This window comes from Zeus faber (genome assembly GCF_960531495.2).
Source record: "Zeus faber genome assembly, chromosome: 12".
Taxonomy (NCBI): Eukaryota; Metazoa; Chordata; class Actinopteri; order Zeiformes; family Zeidae; genus Zeus; species Zeus faber.
Window position 1 is genome coordinate 18,266,208 of NC_137196.1, and position 24,170 is coordinate 18,290,377.

Sequence of the window (24,170 nt, forward strand, 5' to 3'; positions counted from 1 at the left end):
TACATTCAAAACAAGCAATGGCCACAGTTACAATTTGGTTCTGGTCATGACAGTTTCATAGTCTTGCCCTGGTCAAATATATCGTCACAATTTGGAACTCAATTATTACACACAACCATACAATTATTAACCAACCACGGTAGGGCAGTTGGTTAATAATTGTATGGTTGTTGGTGGTTTTTCTTTATTCTGTAGGGACTGCTATTGTGGTAGAGAACAACGAGGGAAATATAATACAAGCGCTCGCATTGTGAATCACACTTTGTTTTTAGCTTGAATCCACCGGTCTGTCTCTCTCTCTCTTCCTCACTCGCCCAGTCCCAGTCTCACCCTCTCACCCGCTCTTGTTCTCGCTCTCACACACCCACAGTCCTGCTTCGCAGAAAGCACACACATTGTGACAGACTGAGAGGCGGTGAGTCACACAGCAGCATTTGATAAAGAAAAAAAGGAAAAGACGTCCATGGTTCACATGCAAGTGAAGGGAAAGCTCAGGCTGCTGTCAGAAGTTCCTCCAAACTAGCGCCCTAATATTTACTTTTTGGGGGGAAAAATGTGTTTTCATGTCGGTTGTATTTGTCATCTCTGTATTTATATAATTTGTCTTTCAAATGCAGGTAAACTATCTGTTTTGTTATTTATAATCATACTATGATAAGGTGATTTGATATAAAAGAAAATACATGTTTTAATGTGTTCTAATAATCGTATACAAAAATAATATGATTACAATTGCTCCAAAAACATTTATCGACAACAAATGGGTCAATTCGATTTATTTATTATTTTTTTTAAGATACAATCGGAGAGATATTTTTTTATTTGCTCATTACACAAATTGTCCATGATATGCTGTTCCCTTGATGACAGCTGATGCCTACTGATACACTCAAAACAGGCAGTCCCGTGCGAACGCTCTGTTTAGGAGGAAATGCGCCGTAGCCCCGAACCTGTCAATCTCTGCCTGATTTCCCACAGTTCCCCCGCTCATATCCCAGAACTGGTTCAATTTTAGTATATAACAATCATGGATGAACATTGATTGTGAGACCCCTCTGCTGCGGAGGGTTAGAAGCTCCGTGAAGGAGAAGCGTCACGTTTGGCAATGTTTGTGTCATTTCCAGGGCTTCCTTTTGCGCTGTCTATTTGTTGAAAATGATCCACCGTTGGTGATGGCGTCTTAGTATTGATCCTGCATTATGCAAACCTTTTGGTTGCTACAGTAATGCCTGTGTTTTACCGGACAGGGACATCATGATCACCCACTTTGAGCCGTCCATCTCCTTCGAGGGCCTGTATGGAGAGGTTCGAGACATGTGCTCCATGGATAACGACCAGCTCTTCACCATGAAGTGGATTGACGAGGAAGGTTTGTTTCTCTCCCACCACATACTGCATCTACCCCGCAGCACAGTTTTATTTGCCCTACACAGAGATCAGAGTGATCCCAAAGCATTGACTAGTTAAATAGTGTTGCGTTCACACAGGTACTGAACTTTCTCCAAGGCCACGTCTTACCCTCGCCCCTCCGTCCCTTGGTTTCAGCCAGCCAGTTAGTCAGGCAGCAATAATGGTGTCGTAGCCAAGATGGAGCTGTCAGGGCGCGGGAGAAGGTCAGGCTGCGCAAACTCATTAGCATCAGGTCAGCTGCCATCACTAGCCGCCCAAATTCCTCGTTCAGAGTCATCAGCCTTGTCTTGCAAAAAAAAAAAAAGGTACCAACGGGTCGTGATTAACTCCTCCGCTGAGGGGGAGATGACTTCCCGGATACACGGGCCGCCTGTTTCTCTTTGCCTGCACATTCTTTACATCACACAGTTGTTTGCATGTACATAATGAGTCTATTTTTGGTGGTGCAAACGTACGGACATGAAACCCCAACACCTCCTCCAGGTCACCCACACCCACACCCCCACCCCCACCCCCACCCACCCCCGCCGCTAAGGTAAAAAAAAAACCAAGGTTTATTTTTTCCCCCTATTTCTTTTAATTTATTATATTTTTTACTTTTTTAGATAACACATTTTCTTCCCTCTATAAGTCTTCCTCTGGTGTGACCAGAGGTGCATTCTGCTCATTAGCTGAATATGGATCTCAAGATGTTTGTCATATCAGGTTTTTAATACTACTTGTCTCATATAATTGGTTTTTGTTCTCTGCCTGTTCATAATCTCACCATTTGCCATTGTGATTAGCTATGCACACCGCCAAGACTAGAATAGAATCAATGGCCTCATTACTTGCTCTCTCTCCCGGTGTATGAGACTGCGTTATATGACTTGCCTGTTAATAATAAGAGAATAATAAGATGTGCTTTGACCTGGTATTATTATTGACTGAGACATTCCTGTCTGGCTAGGGCCGCATAATTAATCAACACAAGAACGGCACTGACTCTATGAAGAGACAGCATTGACTACTGACTTTTCCATTCTTTTTGTTGTTGTGCACAAATGCACACACTTGATGGAAAAAGTAACCAATTAAATTAAAATGTAGGTTTAAAAAGTATCGGCTGATACAAGTACCGATTCAATCTGTTTGTTTTACTGAATAGTGTGGCGTAATGCCCACTTGGTATTGGATTTCAGTATTTCTGATCATATGTGATATGGATACTCTGGACGCAATTGGTACACAGTATGTTATTGAACTGTTCAGTACGCCCCCTACGGTTCAATACACACACGTGAACCCGGGGTATTATGATGTCGCAGTGGAAGTCTACTGCCGGCGTGCAGTAAGTGCTGCTTCGTATTGAATCCCTGTTGCAGCGCCACCAGCAACATCAGCCTTACCGGGTCCACACTAAGCCGTGCGGGGTAATTTTCTATTTTTGCGTGAGAGGTCTACATAGAAATATGTAGTTTATGTAAATAGTGCTTGTTTGTTTTAGTTGCCCTCTCCTGCCGCTGGAAAATGTCCCCCCCCTCTTTGTAAGAGATAGTCTATGCTCCTCCCCTGCTGGGAGGTGCCCTGGCTGAGAAGAAGCGCACCCACCATCACCTCAGGTTCACAGTGCGAAGGCACACATACACTGCTCTGACTGTGAGGTTTTATTTCAATAAGTTATTTTACTATTATCATTTATGTGTGAAAAATACTGTTTATACCTATTCTAGTATTATCGTACTGGTTTAGTTTTAATTTTTTATTGTGAAACGTTTTTTAAATATTATATACTGTATATTAATACAAATTTATATTTGAATTAACTACTATCCTGGACACCTCCCCTCCAATCAGATGAACTTATGCAAATTATCACCACCAGCACCAATGAACTTAAACCCCGTCTGCCCTCTTTCCCCACAGTCATGCACACAGAGCTTTACACTAGTTATTTGTGGCAGACTACTTTAAAAACATTTTTTATACCTTTTAACTTTAAATACAATTTTAAAAACAAATTCTTAATGATAAAGAAACCGTACCATTACCGTGGCCAAAAACCGTGATACGTACCAAAACGTGAGCTCACTGTTGCATCCCTAACGGATACCCTGTCTTAATATTGATATCCTTTCATATCCTTTGAACTCATGAAGTCCTTACTCTCAGACTGGGTATACCTCGATACATCTTTGTTTTACTTCCAGCTGCTGCCTGTCTCGTGGCTAAACGGTGTTCTGTGTTGTCTGCTGCTAGGTGACCCGTGCACTGTGTCGTCCCAGCTGGAGCTGGAGGAGGCTCTGCGTCTCTACGAACTCAACAAAGACTCTGAGCTAATCATACATGGTGAGACTGCCAGTGCTGTTTCCCTTCCTAACGTCTCAATAATTGCATTAGGTGGACGCTTTTCACCAATAAATCTTCCACTATTGCAAGCACAAAACATTTGAGTCACAGCTGAAGTGTTACTAAAAAGAGTTAGCGATATAAGGTCCATTTAGTGGGCATTAAATAATCTTTGCAAAAGGTTTGAAGAGTTTTGAGAGCAGATTACATTATTTAAAAAATACATTATAAATATTTAAGCAGAGTACAGACTAAAAAAATATTAGTCTGTAAGTATGAGTACAGACTGACTCTAAAAAGTAAAACGACAAATATCAAAGCAGTTACAGTTAAGCAAATACACAAAAATTGTAAAGAATCATAAACGGTCTTGTTTGTAATCGGCTTCACAATATAAGATCACAATGACAATGTCTGGGTTTGTGTTTTTCCTTTCTGCATTCTTTTGTCTTTTTTTTTTTTTTCTCTCCACTCTGTCTCACGTGGGAAGAATGGGCGCGGGTCTAATAAAGTGTGTACGCAGGCGAGCAGATGAGCAACAAAGAGATATCAAAACATATGGCTGATGCTGCATTGACCTGTGAAAGAACATTACTTCCGCTGTTGACGTCTGGCTGTCGGCCTCTTGGGGCAGCCTTCTGTCTGAACTGAGCTCGCTCATGGATGTTGAGATGGGCTGGATTTAATACTAGCTCAATTCTTCTAAAACTAAAAAATTAAAATGTATTAGTGTATTGTGATGCTAGAACCAAAAATCATGCATTGTAATGTAATGCACACAAACCATTTGGTGGTGAGCTCTGGGGGGATTTTGGCGGGATTTACAGGGGGGTGGTTAACGGAATTTAATGAATCTTGGCGTGATGGGAGGGGTTAGAGGTCAAGGCTACAGTGGATGACATCACAACGACACAGGCCACAGGTGGGGGCTCTGCCGTGGAAGGGGGCGCCTTCACCTTTAGTCGACACAGACTCTCCCACTCAAAAACACACCACATACTTATAAGGGCTGCAGATATTCCTTTATAATCCCGTTCGAATTTGTATACTTTATTATTTTTAATATTCAAATATATAGCAAAATTTTAGTGCTCAAATTTAGTACTGTGGGGGAGGGCTTGCGCATGGTTCCACAGATCAGAGCGATCTTTTCTCTAAACAGAGCAAATAAGAACTCTAGATGTTTTTAATTCACTGTTTCCTGCTGCTGCTCTACTGTGGAGCAGATTGTTCCTGGGAAAATCCCGCCCGCGTTCTCACGGGCCGGTGGCAATTGCCCTGCGGTCTGCAAGCCAGTGGTTGGGAACCTCTAAACTAGAGGACGTTCCGTTGGTGATGGTCGGGTTTATTTCCCACTTTCATCCCCCACATCTGTGGAATTACTGTACATTCTGGTCAAGGGCACACTCTCTTGTACACACAGTGAAACCAGAGGGGAATGCATTCCGTTTCCACTGACGCGGTCTTCACACAGCGTTACCGGGACTATTACTCTCTAATTTGTGTTCACTGTGCAACAAATGGATGAAATTATATTGAACTTTATTGCTCACGCGTAAATTGATTTTCTACTATTAGCCAAAACATTTATAAACAATTATTTATTTATAAAATAAAATAAAATAAAATAAAAATTAAAAAAACACACACACAGAAATCAATACACAATCGAATGGCAATTTCGGGATTCCAATAGTGATATTTTTTTTTAATATTCAAATTCTATTAGAATTTTTCCTGCAGCCCTAATACTTGTGCTTCTCTCTACATCTTTTAACTTATTTTTTTTCCCTTCCCCTCTCTCACCATAAAAACACCTTGGGGTGAATCTCATAAGGGCTCCCTTTAGGCGACAGGTTGTGATGAGAGAAAGTGAAAACTATTCAGCAGCTTATACCTGACTCCAGTCGCCCCTTTCCACCTGTCATTTACATGTGGAATGCACTTATTTTCTAAATATTCTTAAGCTCATGACATAGACTTCCCCAAGCCCTGAGAGGCAGCTAAATAGCAGGCTATCTAACCTAGCTAGGGTCCTAGGCAACGCCTGTTTATATGTTAAAAAAAATTTAAATTAAAAAAACGTCTGTAGCAATGGGACATAAAGAGTTAACGCAAACACTCCACACAAACTGTTTTAAAACACACCAAATCTATTCAACCACCTTAAAACTTGAAAAAGATGAGTAAAGTTTAATGCCTATTGTCCCCATTGCCAGTGTTCCCGTGCATCCCAGAGAAGCCAGGCATGCCCTGTCCTGGAGAAGACAGTAAGTCCTTCTCAATCCATTGATGAAAATTCACAATTTCCTGTTGGTGTTGTCAGTGTGTTTCTTTCCTTTTTTCATACTGAATGAGCAATCTACTTATCTTGTTTTATGTTATACTTAGTCACTTTAAGTGTGAGTGATACATTTCTCTTACACAGATGCAATGAAACCCAGTAGATACTTCACTTGTGCCTCCTCTTGTCTCTGTAGAGTCTATATACCGGCGTGGAGCCAGACGCTGGAGGAAGCTGTACTATGCCAGCGGTCATGCCTTCCAGGCCAAACGCTTTAACAGGGTAAGAGTCTCTCGCTCTCTCTCTAACGAATTTGAGGCAAGGGATTTTTTTAACAGAAAATTATATATAAAAAAATATTCTATTAACGACGTATTATTTCGACACAATAGACCAATAGTGTTTCCTAACCTTGTTTCTAACACGGCACACTCTTTTACAATTAAATAATCCTTCGGCGCACCACTATCCTGTTCCTTGCTAAAATAATTCACAATCATGTATAACTGTATTGAAATACTCGGGAGGAGGTGCTGTTCTTGTGTATGTTAGCACTGCTGTGATTTAGTTGTAGACATGCAGAATGCCACTGGAGGCACGCATTATAATATCTTGTGGAAAAAAAGCTGTTAACTTAGGGAGATTTGTTCACTCTGCCAATATTGTCATTGAGATCATCATTGAGACGTTGTTTACATTTATTGCGGAATATCTTTTCTATTTTGAATAACGACAACATTGTGTTTAGTAATTTCTCATATTTTCCCAATAAACAGTATTCAGAGCTGCTTTGGGTGAGGACGTCTTGGTCTGGGCTCTTTTCATTAATGCTCTTCTCTCTTTTGGGCCCCGAGCAGCGCGCCCACTGTGCCATCTGCACCGACCGGATCTGGGGCCTCGGCCGACAGGGCTACAAATGCATCAACTGCAAACTGCTGGTGCACAAGAAGTGCCATAAACTGGTTACGGTGGAGTGTGGCAGACAAATGATTCAGGTGGGCGTCCATGTTTAATTTAGGGACACACTGGGAATCGAAGCAGCCATGTTGGATTGCGCGGTTCGTACGGGGCAGTTTTTCACTTTTTTTTCTATTGGTGTATCGTCTTCCAGGAACCCATCATGCCCGGCCCAGGTTCTACTCCGTTAGACCATCCAGATCAGCCAGGTAGCGCGCACACACACACACACACACACAAACACAAACAAACAAACAATTTGATAAGGGCTCCAGCCTGCTGGTTCTTAAAAATAAACAAGACCTGAAGAATTTGCTGGTATCAGTCAGGCACAGGGTGATCAGCAGCATTTCCAGACCTAAGTCCAGTCAGGTGGTTGAGAGGCTGACTGGCTTGAGACAGGGGCTTAGGCTACTATTGTTATGCCAGGTAGCTCAGCAGAGGAGCACGGGGCTGCTTGTGGGATTACAACTGTTTTTTTGTTTTGGTTTTGTTTTTATATATTTTTTTACTTTACAATGAATCAAAATGGATAACAAATACAAAATATGCAGTCAGTATCTAGTAAAATATAAAAAAGGTCAGTAAAATATGCTTTGTATGATTTGTTTTAGTTTTTTCTCCCTCTAAATATATTCTACATAAGCGTGTGTCCTCTTAGGCCTCGGTCACAGCAGCAGTTGTGAAAAATCTATTCATTTCAATGTGACGACCGCGATCAGGGGATTCGCTTCCGGTAAAGTCAATTCTAGCGTTCAACCCTGGGTGAACTTTGATCCTATTTTATACAATCGTGCTCAATAGAAACACAGCCGATTCAGTTATCCACAAGTCACTAGATGGTGTAATTATGTTTCCTTAATGCGTTTTACAGTTTATAATTGACCAGCTACCTATCTGCGGGCAATATTGACTAATTCAAATATCAAAATGTTCTTCTTTTTTTATTTTTTATTTTTATTTTTTTGAGAAGCAATCATTAGTAATGGCGATAGTATCACCGAGCCTTATAACCCAGTTCAGAAAATGGTATTACTTTGCGGTAATGCAGCCGTAAAGACTACATTCAGCTTCATCACGATATTACAATACCCAAAATCCTAGACAATATTTAGTCTTGTAGATCGATATTGCCCGGTAGTACCATTGTCGACTTGGCAAAATCTTATAATGAATCTCGCAACATGCGTTAACATTTACTTTACTTTTATTTCCGATATAACTTTGAGTGTAATGGTATGAGTGTAAATGTGCCTTTGTTAGTGAACAACAGAGGAATGACTCCGGGAGTGCCATGCTGTGTGAAGACGGGAGAGGGAAAAAAAAAAAAAAACGCATGTGACAATCTCTCACTTTTTTCTCTCCTTCGCCTCCTGTTCCTCTCTGCCTCCTCCTCTCCTTCTGTCTCGTCTCTCACCCTGTCTGCCACTTCTCCCTCTCCCGCTGCCTCTCACAGGTCCTCAAAATAAAGACTCCAGAGAAAGCCTGACTTACGAGGGAGAGGAGAAAGAGGTGAGAAGGTGTGTGTGCGTGTGCGTGTGCGTGCGCATGTGTGCATGTGTGCGTGTGTGTAATTGGCATATGTATCTGTGGGGAGGGGGAGCAAGCAGGTCACCTGGGATGGTGAGAGTGTGTATCTGATGGCACATTTTGCCCTCTCACAGGGGTTCGTGTGTGTGTGTGTGTGTGTGTGTGTGTGTGTGTGTGTGTGTGTGTGTGTGTGTGTGATATAGCGAGTGTGCAGACGTAGGCATCCCTGAATAGAGGCAAATATTGATTTCCTTTCCTGGAGCTAATAAAGTAACCTTTTATCACAGCTCTTAACACCGGGGGCTGATTAACGGTCAGCGGATGCAGTGGGGGTGGTGGGGGGTGGCGCTTTTGGGGCTGATGGAGACGATGGGAATGAAGCGCGGACAAAGAATGCGTGGAGTGTGACTCAGAGATATAACATATGACATATAGGGGTGGTAGTCCCATCGGGTATCTGGGGACGGTGGGGGGTTCAGGTGAAGTGTGTGGGGGATGAATGCGATGGAGCCAGATTTAAAGAAGGGGCCTGAGGTACCGTGCTCGCATAGTGCTCCGCTTTTGAAGTCCCAAGCTCATTGTGATGGGAAAACTTGAGGGCAGGTTGAAACCCAAAGAATTGAAAAACATGATCCTTGACAAATGATGACATCTCAATTACTGTTCATTCCTCTGAATGGGATCTCCCTATCCCTATTAATTTTTTTTTGTGATTGCAATAATTAATGCAAATACAACCAGCTTGCGATTTTACAAAATTCCTGCGACTCTGCCACATAAATTGGCTAAATCAACAGACCGCCTAAACTTGTCACCCCTTCCCCCTAGAAGACGGCAGCATCAGCCCATCAAATACAGTACTGGTTTTATATATTGAAATGAAAGTAAATTTTAGACGTAACCACAGTATTTACTATAAATTAATTACTTTCTTTGTGTTTAAAAAAAATTAAAACCATGAGTATGAAAAAAACAATTCCGGTTGTTTCTGTGATATGCAGAATGCCTAAAGTGAGAGTGATTATACACCAATCAGCCACAACATTAAGACCACTGACAGGTGAAGTTAATCACATTGCTCATCCCTTTCCAGTGTCACCTGTCAAGGTGGGATATATGAGGCAGCGATTGTGAACAGTCAACAGTCAAGTGAACAACACAGTTGATGTGTTGGGAGCAGGAAAAATGGGCAAGCGTAAGGATGAGAGACTTTGACAAGGACCAAATTGTGATGTCTAGACGACTGGGTCAGAGCATCTCCAAAACGACTTGTGTCAAAGTCTTGTGGGGTGTTCCCGGTATGCAGTGGTTAGTACCTACCAAAAGTGGTTCAAGGAAGGACAACCGGTGAACCGGCCACGGTCATGGGCGCCCAAGGCTCATTGATGCACGTGGGGAGCAAGGCCAGTCCAATACCACAGAAGAGCTACTGTAAATTACCGAAAAAGTTGATGCTACTATGCTACTAAGGGGTCAGAACACACAGTGCATCACAGCTTGCTGTCTATGGGGCTGCCTAGCCACAGGGCGGTAAGAGTGTCCATGCTGACCCCTGTCAACCGCCAAAAGCACCTACAATGGGCAGGCGAGTGTCAGAACTGGACCATGGAGCAATGGAAGAAGGTGGCCTGGTCTGATGAATCACCTTTCCGTTTACATCATGTGGATGGCTGGGTGCATGTGCGTCATCTACCTGGGGAAGAGATGGCACCAGGATGCACAATGGAAAGAAGACAAGCCAGTGTGATGCTCCAGGCAATGTTCTGCTGGAAAACCTTGGGTCCCGGTATACATGTGGATGTTACTTTGACACGTACCACCTACATAAACATTGTTGCAGACCAAGAACACCGCTTCATGGCAACGGTATTCCCTGATAGCAGTGGCCTCTTTCAGCAGGATAATGTGATCTCCCACACTGCAAGAAATGTTCAGGAATGGTTTGAGGATCGTGACAAAGAGTTCAAGGTGTTGACTTGGCCTCCAAATTCCCCAGATCTCAATTCGATCGAGCATCTGTGGGATGTGCTGTGACAACAAGCCTGATCCATTGGGTCCCCACCTCGCGACTTACAGGACTTAAAGGATCTGCTGCTGACGTCTTGGTGCCAGATACCACAGGACACCTTCAGAGGTCTTGTGGAGTCCATGCCTCCACGGGTCAGAGCTGTTTTGGCGGCACGAGGGGGAGCTACACAATGATGTTGTGGATGTATATGACAGGATATGTCGTGTATATGGCTGTATATGTTGTGGCTGTATATGACTTTCTTCACTGGTAGTCTTGCAGGCTTAGAAAAAAAAGCTGCTGCAAAATTAAGTATTTTTGACTGCAACGATCACAAAATGACTGAATTTTCCTGCCTCCATCCCGCTCTTCCTCCTTTCATGTGCCCATTGCTGGTCTCTCCTTTTTTTAGGCGCGCAGCAGTAGAGACACAGGTAAATCGGCGTCCAGTTTGGGTCTAGCGGACTTTGACCTTCTGAGGGTGATCGGCAGGGGCAGTTACGCCAAGGTTCTGCTGGTGCGGCTCAAGAAAACCGAGCGCATCTACGCCATGAAGGTGGTGAAGAAGGAGCTGGTCAACGATGACGAGGTAACTGGGATGAGAGACTGAGTTTTTTTTTTTTTTTTATATATATCCTTAGCAGAATAAACGATTCCCTTGTGTCCATTGAACGTGTGTATCTGGTCTGAAAGATGGCTACTCTGACAGATAGATCTCAGACCCATCATTCTCTCTTAGAAGGAGTGGATAACCATCATGTCATCAGAAATTGATCCCAGCACACGCATGAAGCGGCACAGCTAGCGGCGTTCTGAGTAGTTAGCCTTGATTAGACACACTCGGCGTGATTGACAAATTGAAATGCGCATGCCGATCGATGCTCGAGCCGCCTGCCGCCCCTGTCCTGTCAGTGTGAGCAGTGTCCGTGACCAGACAGATGATCATCTTTTTGTCGATGAAGGCCTGCCTTTGCCCGACCACTCGTTTGGCCGTTTTCTTAAGCCGCCGACCTGACCAGCCAAAGAGCCTGTGGCTGCTCGAGCCACTTCGATCGCGCAATGTGCTTATTTGGCTTTTACAAGTTCAAGGGTATTATGTCAGTTCTTTGTGTCTCTGTGTGCATAAACTTAGAGTGTGTGTGTGTGTGTGTGTGTGTGTGTGTGTGTGTGTGTGTGTGTGTGTGCGCACTTCCCTACAGGACATCGACTGGGTCCAAACGGAAAAGCATGTTTTTGAACAGGCCTCAAATCATCCCTTCTTGGTGGGTCTTCATTCCTGTTTCCAGACAGAAAGCAGGTGAGAACATGCCTCTGCACCTACACTGTGCTGTCTCGATCCGTTTGAGAAATGTTGCTAATGAGCCCAAAGAAAACAGATCTATAAAAAAAAAATGTATTCCCCCCCCAAGTGTAATTGTACATTGTATTGAATGGTTCCACAATTCTGACATTGTTAAGCTTAGTCATAGAAGAAGAAGAATCTTTGTCACGCAACACACCACACTACAACACATGCATACACACACACACACACACACACGCACATGCTTTGGATGGTGGCCGGTGAAATGAGGCCTCTGCATTTAACCCATCCTGGCTTGTCCTTCCTCCGGGGGGGCAGCCAGGGTGTTTTTGGTGGGGGTCCTTACTGATGGTGGAGGAAACCCCATGTGAGCACGGGGAGAACATGCAAACTCCACACAGAAAGGCTCCTATTTGGGAGATAACCCGCCGGAGCACGGTGCCAACAGCGCCCCGGGTGGGAATTGAACCCAGGACCTTCTTGCTGTGAGGCAGCAGTGCAATGCACTGAGCCACCATAAAAAATCCACCATAAAATCCTTACCGGCTTACGAATCGTCTATCGGCGATCACCTCCATCGATCGAGATTGACACTGATGACAGCCGATTTTTTTAACCTGCCAGGAAAAATCAGAGCATTGAAACTGTGTAAGTGCAGTTTACCATGGTGTGAAACTGGAGCGGAGAGGGAGAGAGAGTGAGGAAGGGTTAAAGGGGGTGGTGGCTCTCACCCTCTCTTTGCAGAGCTGTCGAGTAACCACTGGTGATTGGATCTCTCTTCCCCGCTCTGCAGGCCTGTGCAGAGACTTTAAAAGGGGCAGGTCCTCAAAAAATAGAAAAGGCACATGGACCCCCAGCCCCGGTTCTAGGGAATTTGCCGCTCTGGGCGAACGGAGCGACGTGGCGCGATGCGCACCTTGGGGGCACCCGTGATCTGCACTCCGCTGTGTGCACATCGCGGGTGCGCCAAGGACACGTTCCTCATGAATCTATCTTGTCCAGACAATTCGCGACCTCCATGCCCATTCACGCTTAAAAAAAGAAAAGGGGGGGGGGGGAAACAAAACACGCCGGATAAAACGGGGCATCAAGGGGCAAAGTGGCAGGTCCTCGGGTACCCTCTGAGCCCCTCTCCTCTGGTACATTCCGCTTGATATGCAGATCTCGTAATAATAAAATAGCAATATATAATATGATCTCATAGAGAAAGAGTTTGATTTATTTTGTTTCTTACTTTTATGGAAAATGTAAACCTAACCCAGAGAATTGGAGCAGAGGTTGGTTTTTTTTTTGTCTTTGTTTGTTTGTTTGTTTGTTTCTCCTCCAGACAGCGGTGCGTGCCGGCCCCCTGTGCCTGTCTTTTTTTTTTTTTTTCTTTCTTTTTTTTTTGATGTATTTATTTCTGTTTGTTTCCTACATGTATGAAAGAACTGAGTTAAGCAACTGTCCCGTTCTGAAAAAAAACCTGTCCCTCCCATTGTGGGACGCATGTCTCCACATCATTTTGTAAAAACGAGATGTTTTTGTGTAAATACTTGAAATTAATAAATCCTGCACTTCTGTAACGTCAATAATAATGGATGATTATAGATTCTTAAAGGGAATCGATTTTTTTTCTTAAATATAGATCAAATTATTGCTTATATTCAATCATTCTACTTCCTTTTCACAGACTCTTCTTTGTAATTGAATATGTGAACGGCGGCGACCTGATGTTTCACATGCAACGGCAAAGGAAACTACCAGAAGAACACGCCAGGTAGCCACGGGCTCAGATCTCGGACGTTTTTTTTTGTCTGCCTGCCTTTCTGAAGGCGATGAACGCCCACGCCAGTTCATCGCAATGTGTCTGCATGTGGCTCAAGGTCTTTTCCAAACTCTCCTCGCCGCCTCTCTGTCCGTCTTAGGTTCTACTCGGCAGAGATCAGCCTGGCACTGAACTACCTCCATGAGCGTGGCATCATCTACAGAGACCTGAAGCTGGACAACGTGCTGCTGGAGTCCGAGGGACACATCAAGCTCACAGACTACGGCATGTGCAAGGTGCAGTGTTTTCAGATTGACAACACCTGCATGTTAATGTGCACCGCCGCTCATGTTTTCTCTGGGAGAACCGTTTTTTTGGTTGACGCCATTGCTTGCCTCTGTGCAGTGGCATTCAAAGTGACTCTTTGACTTTCTCTTTGAAGTCCCTTATACACAGACCTCAACACCACCACTAATAACCGCTAATACTGTGTAGCTCACCCTCATGCTGCAAAAACAGCTCTGACCCGTGGAGGCATGGACTCCACGAGACCTCTGAAGGTGTCCTGTGGTATCTGGCACCAAGACGTTAGCAGCAGATCCTTTAAGTCCTGGAAGTTGTGAGGTGGGGCCCCCATGGATCAGGCTTGTCGTTCCAGCACATCCCACAGATGCTCCATCGGATCGGACCCTAACCCCGGCCTTCAACATGATGCAGAAGAAAACGTGATTCATCACACCAGGCCCCCTTCCTCCATTGCTCCATGGTCCAGTTCTGACGCTCAGGTGTCCATTGTAGGCGTTTTCTGTGCTAGACAGGGTCAGCATGGACACTCTGACCGGTCTGCGGCTACACAGCCCCATACACAGAAAGCTCTGATGCACTGTGCAATGCACCTTTCTATCATAGCAACATGAACTTTTTCAGATATTTGTGCTCCAGTAGCTCTTCTTTTGGATCAGACTGACAGGCTAGACTTCACTCCCCACACGCATAAATTAGTCCATGGGCGCCCATGACCCTGTCGCCGGTTCACCTGTTGTCCTTTCTTGGACCACTTTTAGTAGGTACTAACCACTGCATACCAGGAACACCCTACAAGACCTGCCATTTTGGAAATGCTCTGACCTCAGACATCACAATTTGGCCCTTGTCAGAGTCACTCAGATCCTTACGCTTGCCCATTTTTCCTGCTTCCGTCAAGAACCGACTGTTCACTTGCTCCCTCATATACCCCACCCCTTGACAGGTGCCATTGGAACGAGATGAGCAATGTTATTTACTTTACCTGTCAGTGGTTTTAATGTTGTGGCCGATAGGTGTATACTGCGATACGTATGTATTGAGTGGCTACTTCTCCTTGGGCTCTCATTTAGGGATAAATTATGATTGGTTTTGGCTACTGTGTTGATAAATTGCTGTGAATTAACAGCCAAGTTTAGTCTGATAAATTTTTTCCAGCAATATACGTAAAAGCAAAGCTTTTAAAGTCGTGATAACATAATTTTATACTGTGTTCAGCTGGCACTTTTAAGTTGCATGTGTGATGTCCCTCATTGTTGTGTCTGTACGTCACATTTGTTGTGAAGTACTGAAGAAGCGATCGCTCCACAGCTTCATCTCATGATTACGTGAATGGCAGATGTCAGCTTTTCACAGGAAATCAACTTTCAACCTATTTTTTCAAAGTCATATCGTCAGCTTCCAGATTGTGTATCAATAATTCTCATGGGAAAATATCTTTCCACCAATGAGGCCCAATCAAAATTCATACACACTACTAAATGACAACGGCGGCAGTCTTAAGCCCTGCGCCCCTACACACTCACTCACATGGAACCCAAAGCTAAATAAAATCCCTCTTGTGTTACAGGAGGGCTTGAGACCGGGTGACACCACCAGCACTTTCTGCGGTACCCCAAATTACATAGCGCCTGAAATCCTGCGAGGGGAGGACTACGGTGAGGAAAAAATATTTTCATTCATTCTAATGGATTCATGCGCTCATTTTGCGCACCTGTTTCCCTCTCCGACGGTTGAGTGTGTTTTTATTTTATTTTAGGTCTTCTTATGGAACGATCAATTCTAAATTCACGATTAGTGGTTCATAAAAGCCATTATGATCACATAAGTGATTTAAATTTAAAATAAATGTAATTTATTAAAATTAAATTCGTTAAAAATAAATTATTCAATTTAAACCATTTTACCATTTATCCTTTTTCCCGCCACATGTTTCCAGTTTGTTTCCGCCAGCTGTGAAATACAAAATGGGGTTGATCGAAGGCCGAGGAGGCTCCAAAATATGTCTCCAAAACGCATCATCTTCTAATTATAAAGATCAACAATCAATGACACTCAATTCGCGCCGTGAAATATCTGCGATCCGTTTTTATTCCGTACTAAAATAGACTCCAGCGCCATCCAGCTTTTTGGCGGTCTATGTACGTAATCAGTGACGCAGAACCATTGGGCAGTCCCCGGGTTACGAACGCCCGTACTTACGTACCGACCTCCGTAAAAGCCTGTTGTTTAAAAAATTTAGTTGTATACAATGGTTCGTACTAACAAACGGGCGGGCTACTTCGCGACGCTAAAAACACTGCATGCACACACGCATTCTCCATTTTTTCTCACCCCGCTCTCCGTTAGTCCCCTTTGTCCCCTGTGCTTGCGATGTTTACATTTTCCATCCGTCCATCTCAGGCTTCAGCGTAGACTGGTGGGCGCTGGGGGTGCTGATGTTTGAGATGATGGCGGGACGGTCGCCTTTCGACATCGTGGGGAGCTCGGACAACCCCGACCAGAACACAGAGGACTACCTGTTCCAAGGTAGGTCTAATTATGCACCGCCTGATACGAGGGAAATTTGTGAACACGCGTGCCCTTTTTTGATGTGTCATTTAAATAAGGGGTTTTTCATATGGTCGACTTTGAGAGGCAGAAAGATTTTGCCCCCTTTTAAAATTTTCTTGTGACTGTAATGTGAGTCGCGGAAGGGCGGCTATTATCTTTACTTACCTTTTGATATTTTAAAATGCTCGAAGGTGCGTCAGTAACATTGGGTAGTTGGTGACGAATGGTGACCGCTGAAGGAAGTCATAGATACTACACCAAAGATTGTACCGTTGAATAAAAGGTCGGGGACACTTGGATTCAAGTTGACGAAGCAAAATGTTTTATATAGACATTCCCTGGAGGATTTCAGCACCCCTAATCCGTCCAGCATTCTCTAAGCCCACAAGGGGGCGTCTACACTCCTCCTCCTCCTCCTCTTCTTCTCGTTCTCTCATGCGCCAACCCCTCTTTCCTCTCCGACAGTGATTTTGGAAAAACAGATCAGAATTCCACGCTCGTTGTCGGTTAAAGCCGCCAGCGTCCTCAAGGGATTCCTTAACAAGGTAAGAATAAACCTTTAAAACAGCGCTGACCCGAGCCTGCCCCTCCCCCCTTTTACATGAGAAGTGGATGGTCATTATTATTATGGCCACGGTCTCTCTCACTCTCTCCACTTCCGCCCGTTCCCATCCTTCCTTTTCTCTTTCTTCATTCCCTCGCACCGGTTTCTCTCAACGCCCTTCATTCTTTCCTCTCTTTAATTCTTCTCTAATCCCCCCCCCCTTCTATAGGATCCCAAGGAGCGGCTGGGTTGCCACCCTCAGACAGGCTTTGCTGACATCATGGGCCATCCGTTCTTCCGAAATGTCGACTGGGACCTTGTGAGTCATCATCCCTCCCTCCCTCTTCCTCTATTTCTCTCTCACTCTCTTCTATTTGGAGGAGTAACTGCACTCGAGACATGAATCATATTGGGGTTTTTATTGCACATTCCCATGGCCAGAAAGCACGCTGGCACATGAAGCTTGCCAAATGGGTCCAATCCATATATTGATCCCAGAGAGGAGGAAAAACAGCAGTCACTAGACAGTCCATCCAGGATTTTGCAATGTTTTTTTGTGTGATTTCTGAGGTCAGAAATGCTTGATTTTGCGGCAGCTTTTCTGAAATTCTGCGATACATTTTGCAATGTATTTTTTGTTTTTCATGTTAATTTCAGATAAAGCAATGAAAAGGTGTGCTCAGTTTTTATGCAACGGCATTTGAGTTATTATATTTTATAAAGGACGTTTTTCAAAACATATATTCATTTTATATTCATTTCAGGTGACTTTTATTTCATAATGACACATTTTTTTATTTCAATGGCTCTTTTATTTCATAATGCCACATTTCCAATCCTTAAATGCAATTGAATGCGGCGCCATTATCTCACAGATTCAGAGCCGGCGAAGAGACGGGGAAGTAGGAACTCCACGCTGCTGTTGGCACTCTCCTACGCAACAGTGGTGGTTTCTAAGAGCTGGTCGGTAGGGATTGAGCCGGTCACGGTGGAGGGCCACCATGGGGCCTCTCCCCCAGGGCCTCTCCCCCAACCTATCAAGCCAGTTACCTGGCCGTCTAACTAGGACCGGCTCCGAGCAACCGCTCCTAGACCTACCACTGTTGCAGTGCCGCCCCTTCTCTCTGGCTCTGAATCTGTGAGATAATCACGCCCAATTCACTTGCATATAAGGATTGGAAATGTTGCATTATGAAATAAGTCCCCGGAAATGAATAAAAAGTATTTTTAAAAACATAATAAAAAAATATATATATATTTATTTCACTATATTTACTTTTTTATATTAACATTTATTTATATATTATTGCCTCATTTATTTCATGATTTATTTCATAGGCAAGTGTATTTATTTAAGCACTTGTTTTTTTATTTATATAATATTCACTCAAATGGCATTTGATAAGTTTAGGACGATTTAAAGCAGAATACATAGTACAAAAACTTATTAGAAACATTTAAAGTGCTCAATTTTATTTATTTTCCAGAACGTGCGAACAAGTCGGCTCTATGAACCGGGTCCTTTAAGTGAATGATGAGAGCCGATAAGACGGAGATTTCTTTTTTTTTTTTTTTGTAAATGAATACAAGACAATAATAGGATGATCCTATATTGTATATGGTAAATATGATCCAGAAACATCTTTAGTAATAACGACTACCAAACATAATGTAAAATTATGGTATTCTGGAAATTAGAAGGTTTTGTATAATTACATTGAATAATTTAATTGATATATGTGCACACATACCAATCATAGCTCAAAACATTTGGCAAAATTATGAAAGCCAGAAGAAGTACTAAATGAAAAGCCATTTGGGAGCCAAAAGAGCCGGCTCTTATTGCTGAGCTGAGCCAAATGCTCACTAAAAAGAGCTGTAATTCCTGTCACTAAGCTGACGGACCAGGGGAAAAAAAGTTTGTTGACGTGTGGTTGGATTGGGCCATTTTCCGGGGTCACAGTGCAGTATTTGATCAGAATTACAAAACCGCTTTCGATTGAACCCTTTTATGCCCTCAAAGTGCGGAGACTGGTAAAAAATTGCCAGCTCTCGCATAATATTGTGCACTGATTGGTTTATTTTGCATTGAATTGTGCGATCGCAGAATCCTGGAGGGACTCACTAGACAACCAAGGGTTGATCTAATCTAAGTGCATTGGGTCACCCTCTCTGCCTCTAGTAGCACCCCCCACACACACACACACACACACACACACACACCACCTCAGGGTGCAGTCTGGGTAGTCAGTCTGGGTATTGTTATTATAAAGGGATGGGACGGACCAGACAAAGGTTTTTGAGACAAGCCAGAGATAGAATGGGGGTGGTGGGTGGAGACACTAGACAGGAAAAAGGTGGGACAGACAGGATGATGGAGACAGGCACTGACAGACAGACAGGCTGAAAGATAGACAATCAATTAGACATATCATAGGCAGAAGGGCATCTGTCTTTGAGGCACATACTTTCTTACACACCAGATATCCAGACAGACAGACAGACAGACAGACAGATTGGCAAGCAGTCAGAACAACCCACCAGGGATCACCGTGACCTCCTTTCCTCGCTGTCTGGCCTGGGCCTCGGAGACCGTCAGTCGGTCAGACTGTCTGGAGGGATCAGATTACGCCTCCACTGCAGCCCGCTGCAAAGCTGTCCTGCCTGGCACCTGTCTGCCTGCAGGGGGCGCACCTGCTGGTGTATCAAGCTGCAGCTCTCCATAACAGAAGCTTCTGTCCCCAGCGCCAACTGTTGAAGAGTAGCACAAACAAGAGGTTCCTTTATGTGGAGATTCCAGGGAACCCCCAGCCAGATTATTAATAGTTTCACTGTTTTCACCCTAACTAACCCAGGTATAGACAGGTATTGAAGTCTTGGACTATATCATATCCACCAAAAAAAATATATATATAAATCTCTTCAGGAAGCACGAAACATCCAATAATGTGATATGCGCTGAAAAACGTTCAATGTAGATGTATCTGTTTTACATCGTTGTGACAGGCACGCAGGGAACAGCTGGGAGACCTATAAAACAGGAGAAAAGCATAGTCATTCTATCCATTGTTCTTTTTGCAGGTGTTGTGCTGTTAATCAATGACTGTAATGGACGCTGGGCTTTTGTTGACTCTGGCCCCCTGTGCCGTTTTGTTTCAGATGGAACAGAAGCAAGTCGTCCCCCCGTTCAAGCCCAACATCTCGGGGGAGTTTGGATTGGACAACTTTGACGCGCAGTTCACCAACGAGCCCATCCAGCTGACGCCAGACGATGAGTGCGTCTCTCGTGTTGATATTATCTTCATGGTTTCACGCAGTGATTCATCGAGCTGAAATGTCCCGCCATTGTCCTTTTTCTAAAATCCATCCCTTTCTCCTCTGGCGCGTTTACAGCGACGTGGTGAAGAAGATCGACCAGTCCGAGTTTGAAGGATTCGAGTACATCAACCCCCTGCTGATGTCCGCGGAGGAGTGTGTATGAGGGGACCCCCCCCCCCCCCGAAACGGACGAACACAAACCCCCAACACCCACACGAAACACACCTTCCCCGGTCTCCGCGTCTCCGGCCGCACGTTTTTTTGTTTTTTTTTACGAGACGCGCAGACGCCCGGAAGAGAACGCTTTACTTGCCAAAATCAATGTCACACTCTGCCATATATAACCACTAGCCCTTAAGTCTATTTTCTTCTTCCTTAATTATTTTTGTATCATGTAAATCCACACTGGTATGAATCGTGCTCACGGAGGGCCTGCTTTGTGTAGTTGACGGGGGCTACAAGGTGTTTCCAAGGTTACTGGACTGGGGGGTGGGTGGGTGGGGGTGCAGGCCATTACAGATGAATTATGCGTCCTCGTGCCAGCAGTGTGCTTTGCAGCAGTGGGCACATTTTATTTGTATATATTTAACTACCATTCAGGATACATGTAAGACAAGGCCGTTAGGACTCCCCAGCCCCGTCACAGTTGGCCGCGCTGACAAGCTGTTCATCATCCCCTCGTCTGCTCGGGCGGGCTCTGTGGCGGCACCGCCCATCCACGAGACATGCAATCGACAACACTATCCTATTTTTTATCAGAAACTATGTTTTTATTTAACGACATAGCGGTCACTGTAAATTGTTGTTCTCAGTGTTAAAAGTCCAGCCCGGTTATCAGAACCCCCCCCCCCAAAAAAAAAAAAAAGGTTTGTTCTGTGTTTTTTTTCTTGTTGGCGGAACAGAGGAGGCGTTCGGGTCAGAAACTCTTCTCTCCCAGAGCAGTGGAGGCTTATGGTAGAGACCAGCTTGACACTAAATAAATGCGTAGGACACTGCAAAGCTGTGAATGAAAGAGTTAACTGTGAGGAGGAGCAGGGCTGGAAGAGTCCAACATCATACCTAAACATGGACGCCGTAGCTGCATCCAGCTATGTTGAGACCATCCACACAATATTTACACAGGACCAAAAAAATATTTTTCAGAGAAAGATGTTTTGCCGGTATGTTTTAGAAGGTACTATATATATATATATATATATATATATATATATATATATATATATATATATATATATATATATATATATATATATATATATATAAAAGATGTGCTGTTCTACATCATAGAAATTATATATACAAATATTTGTTTTTTTAATACTATGCCTTTTTTCAAATATGTACTATTTTTGTCTATTGGTTTTGTTTATTTTAGTTTGACTCTTTAGTTTTCTTTTTTTTATTATTTTTTTTTGTTTTCTTTTTTTTTTTTTTATTACTATTTCTCAATTCCATGTATATCTTTTGGAAATGAAAACACTAAATGACAAAAATTGGAGCTCAGTTGAACCTTCAAGGCAAAGACACTATGACCACATCTGTTGGTTGGTCTCCCGGCACTCGGGGCCCCCGAGGTGTGTTTTCAGAACTGTTATGGGAATCTGCTGTACAAAGAACGGAACTCTGCTCTGATTATTTTATAACCCATGATTCCTTACTTTTTTCTTTTTTTTTATATATATATATATATACATATATATATGAAGGCTCCCAGGAGCCACCTTCTCCTCTCCAACTTCGGGTCTGTAAATCATAAAGCATGAACTTCCTGAGATGTCTAAAGTTAGAGCATAATTCTTCCTTTTATATTTATGGGCCCACGTGGTGGAAAGAGGAACAAGCACATTGAAGAATTGTTACACACGTTTTTGAGTTGAACCTTTTTATGAATCACAATTGCTGTTTGTTTTTTTTTTTGTTGTTTTTTTTTGTTTGTTTTTTTTATTATTATATTTTTATGCCACCACTACATTGATTCCTAATTGTTACTTGGTGAACCATCTCTGAAAACACTATTACTTGATAAACAAGACTGGTGATTCTATGTGATATTAGGGGGTGGAAACCCACCCACAGAACTCTCTTTATTTACACTATATAAACAAAAAAAAAAAATCACTGATCGTGAAATAAACACTTATTTCCAGACTTTGTGATGAAAGATGTCTGGTTTATTGTGACTCTGTTTGAATAATGATGAACATGAATGAAATAGCATCAAGTTGGGTTGCACAGATACCGGTATCGAGTCTAATGCTTTGCCCATTTGCCATTTTACAAAGTTACATGAAGTTCTTACTCAATGCCAGATCCATTTTTTTTAGTTTAATTCCATATCTGTTTTTTTTTTCAACAAAATAGGGAGTAAATCAATTACTGAAAAATAATCACACGGGGTCTTCAAAAAAAGTGTTTTATTATTATTTATTTACTTATTAATTTTTTGAAAATCTGGAAATGTTGGTGTCTCTATCCACACCCAGTTTCCCTCTAAATACGTACCTATGCAATTACGTTTAATGTTGCCTGTAATTGTTTCATCACTTGAGTTTTCCCGGCCCGGCATCTCAGCGTCTGGTAAGTCGGAAACGAGGCGTGAATCATTGGGCCCCGGGTTCGTTCCCTGCAGCTGCTCGTGGCTCCTGTGCTCACGTGGCGGTCCCCGTTTTTTTTTTTTTTTTTTTTTAGAAGGCACTCGACAACCCCCGCGGTGAAAAGGTCATTGACACCAGATATCTCCCCTCTGCCCCCCACTGAGGGGGTGGTGGTGGGGGGGGGGGGGGGGGTTGAAAGAAAGGGCTGTGGAAATGATGATGTGTCAAAAAATAATAGCGTGGAGTGATTTGTGCGCGGCAATAAGTCATACAATGCTGCGCGTGAAGCCATTGTGTGGGGCTTATTTCACGTCCCGCTCCTCTCCATCCACTGTGCGTCGTCTCAAATGAGCTGGATTTTGTGGGGGGGGGGGAAATTGCATGCGTGGCGACAAGAGACAAATTCAGCCTCCGCGTAAAAAAGGACGGGGATAAATGTCCGCTCTTTTTCTGTATTCCCAGGACGCCATGTTTGACATTGTTCTTGTGCCCTCGCAGGCAGAGAGTGGGGGCCCTCGCTTCCCAACGGCGGTTCCTCATCGCCCTGCGGAAGACCAACCTTGTATAATTAATGATGTAAAACGGTGCGGGATCGGGGTTGGGGGGGTGGGGGTGGCGGTGGTGTTTTAATTGCTCTTATCTTGTTGGGTGTTTTGTTCCGTCCCTGAAGGGATTAATTAAGCAAAAAAGAATCGCCGTGCAAAAAAAAGCAACCCCTTTACTAGAACACACAATACACTTCAAGGTGCATACAACGGCATTCGGTGCAGCGTGCAGATTAGATGCCGGTGCTCTTGTGTCTGGTCCCGGGGGAGAAAATCAGAGGGTGTGGGTGATTCCAACAGTCATCCATGAGGGATGCTCATCGCAGCCTCTACAAGGCGGAAACACAGGCTACACAGAGTGCCGTTGATTGTAATGATACAGCGGCCGCTTGTTAAGTAAGAGGGACGTTCGTTTTACGAGCACGTTATTATGAGGCATTTCTTCCCATGACCTGCTCCCTCAGCATCGCACTGAACAGTTGTTTGTGTGCCTGATTTAATAAATATATCATTTCTTTTTTTAAAAGAACACTGGGTGAAGTAATGAAAACGTCTGCCAAGAGGATTTTATTTATTTATTTTTTTGGCGGAGTAGGGTGAAAGTCGAACAAAAACAGGAAAATAAAGAAGTGTGGATATACAATGCATGCAGACAAATTGAAAATGGCGATAAAAACAGTCAATAAGCTAAAGCTATCTCTGAGACCCATGGAGCGGGGACGACAAACTTTAAAGCCGCCATTTCG

The 24,170-nt window shown here is 43.5% G+C and overlaps 1 protein-coding gene across 2 annotated transcripts in view; it reads left to right on the forward strand.

The window, feature by feature from the left end:
• The window catches only part of prkci (protein kinase C, iota), a gene marked incomplete at its 5' end in the record, with an annotated part of 31,406 nt that extends 10,943 nt beyond the window's left edge, over positions 1-20,463 (forward strand). The window contains 17 exons of one of the 2 annotated variants that reach the window (XM_080010633.1): positions 1,248-1,369; positions 3,649-3,738; positions 5,958-6,008; positions 6,219-6,304; positions 6,880-7,017; positions 7,134-7,188; positions 8,436-8,499; positions 10,941-11,106; positions 11,717-11,814; positions 13,493-13,579; positions 13,728-13,863; positions 15,441-15,528; positions 16,274-16,399; positions 16,889-16,968; positions 17,197-17,286; positions 20,127-20,242; positions 20,361-20,463. In XM_080010633.1, coding sequence (XP_079866759.1) covers positions 1,248-1,369; positions 3,649-3,738; positions 5,958-6,008; positions 6,219-6,304; positions 6,880-7,017; positions 7,134-7,188; positions 8,436-8,499; positions 10,941-11,106; positions 11,717-11,814; positions 13,493-13,579; positions 13,728-13,863; positions 15,441-15,528; positions 16,274-16,399; positions 16,889-16,968; positions 17,197-17,286; positions 20,127-20,242; positions 20,361-20,448 — 1,681 coding nt within the window. In that variant the 3' untranslated portion in view covers positions 20,449-20,463. Of the gene's footprint in view, positions 1-1,247; positions 1,370-3,648; positions 3,739-5,957; positions 6,009-6,218; positions 6,305-6,879; positions 7,018-7,133; positions 7,189-8,435; positions 8,500-10,929; positions 11,107-11,716; positions 11,815-13,492; positions 13,580-13,727; positions 13,864-15,440; positions 15,529-16,273; positions 16,400-16,888; positions 16,969-17,196; positions 17,287-20,126; positions 20,243-20,360 lie in introns of both variants that reach the window. The other variant, XM_080010632.1, reaches the window with a different exon arrangement.
• Positions 20,464-24,170: the final 3,707 nt, after the last annotated feature.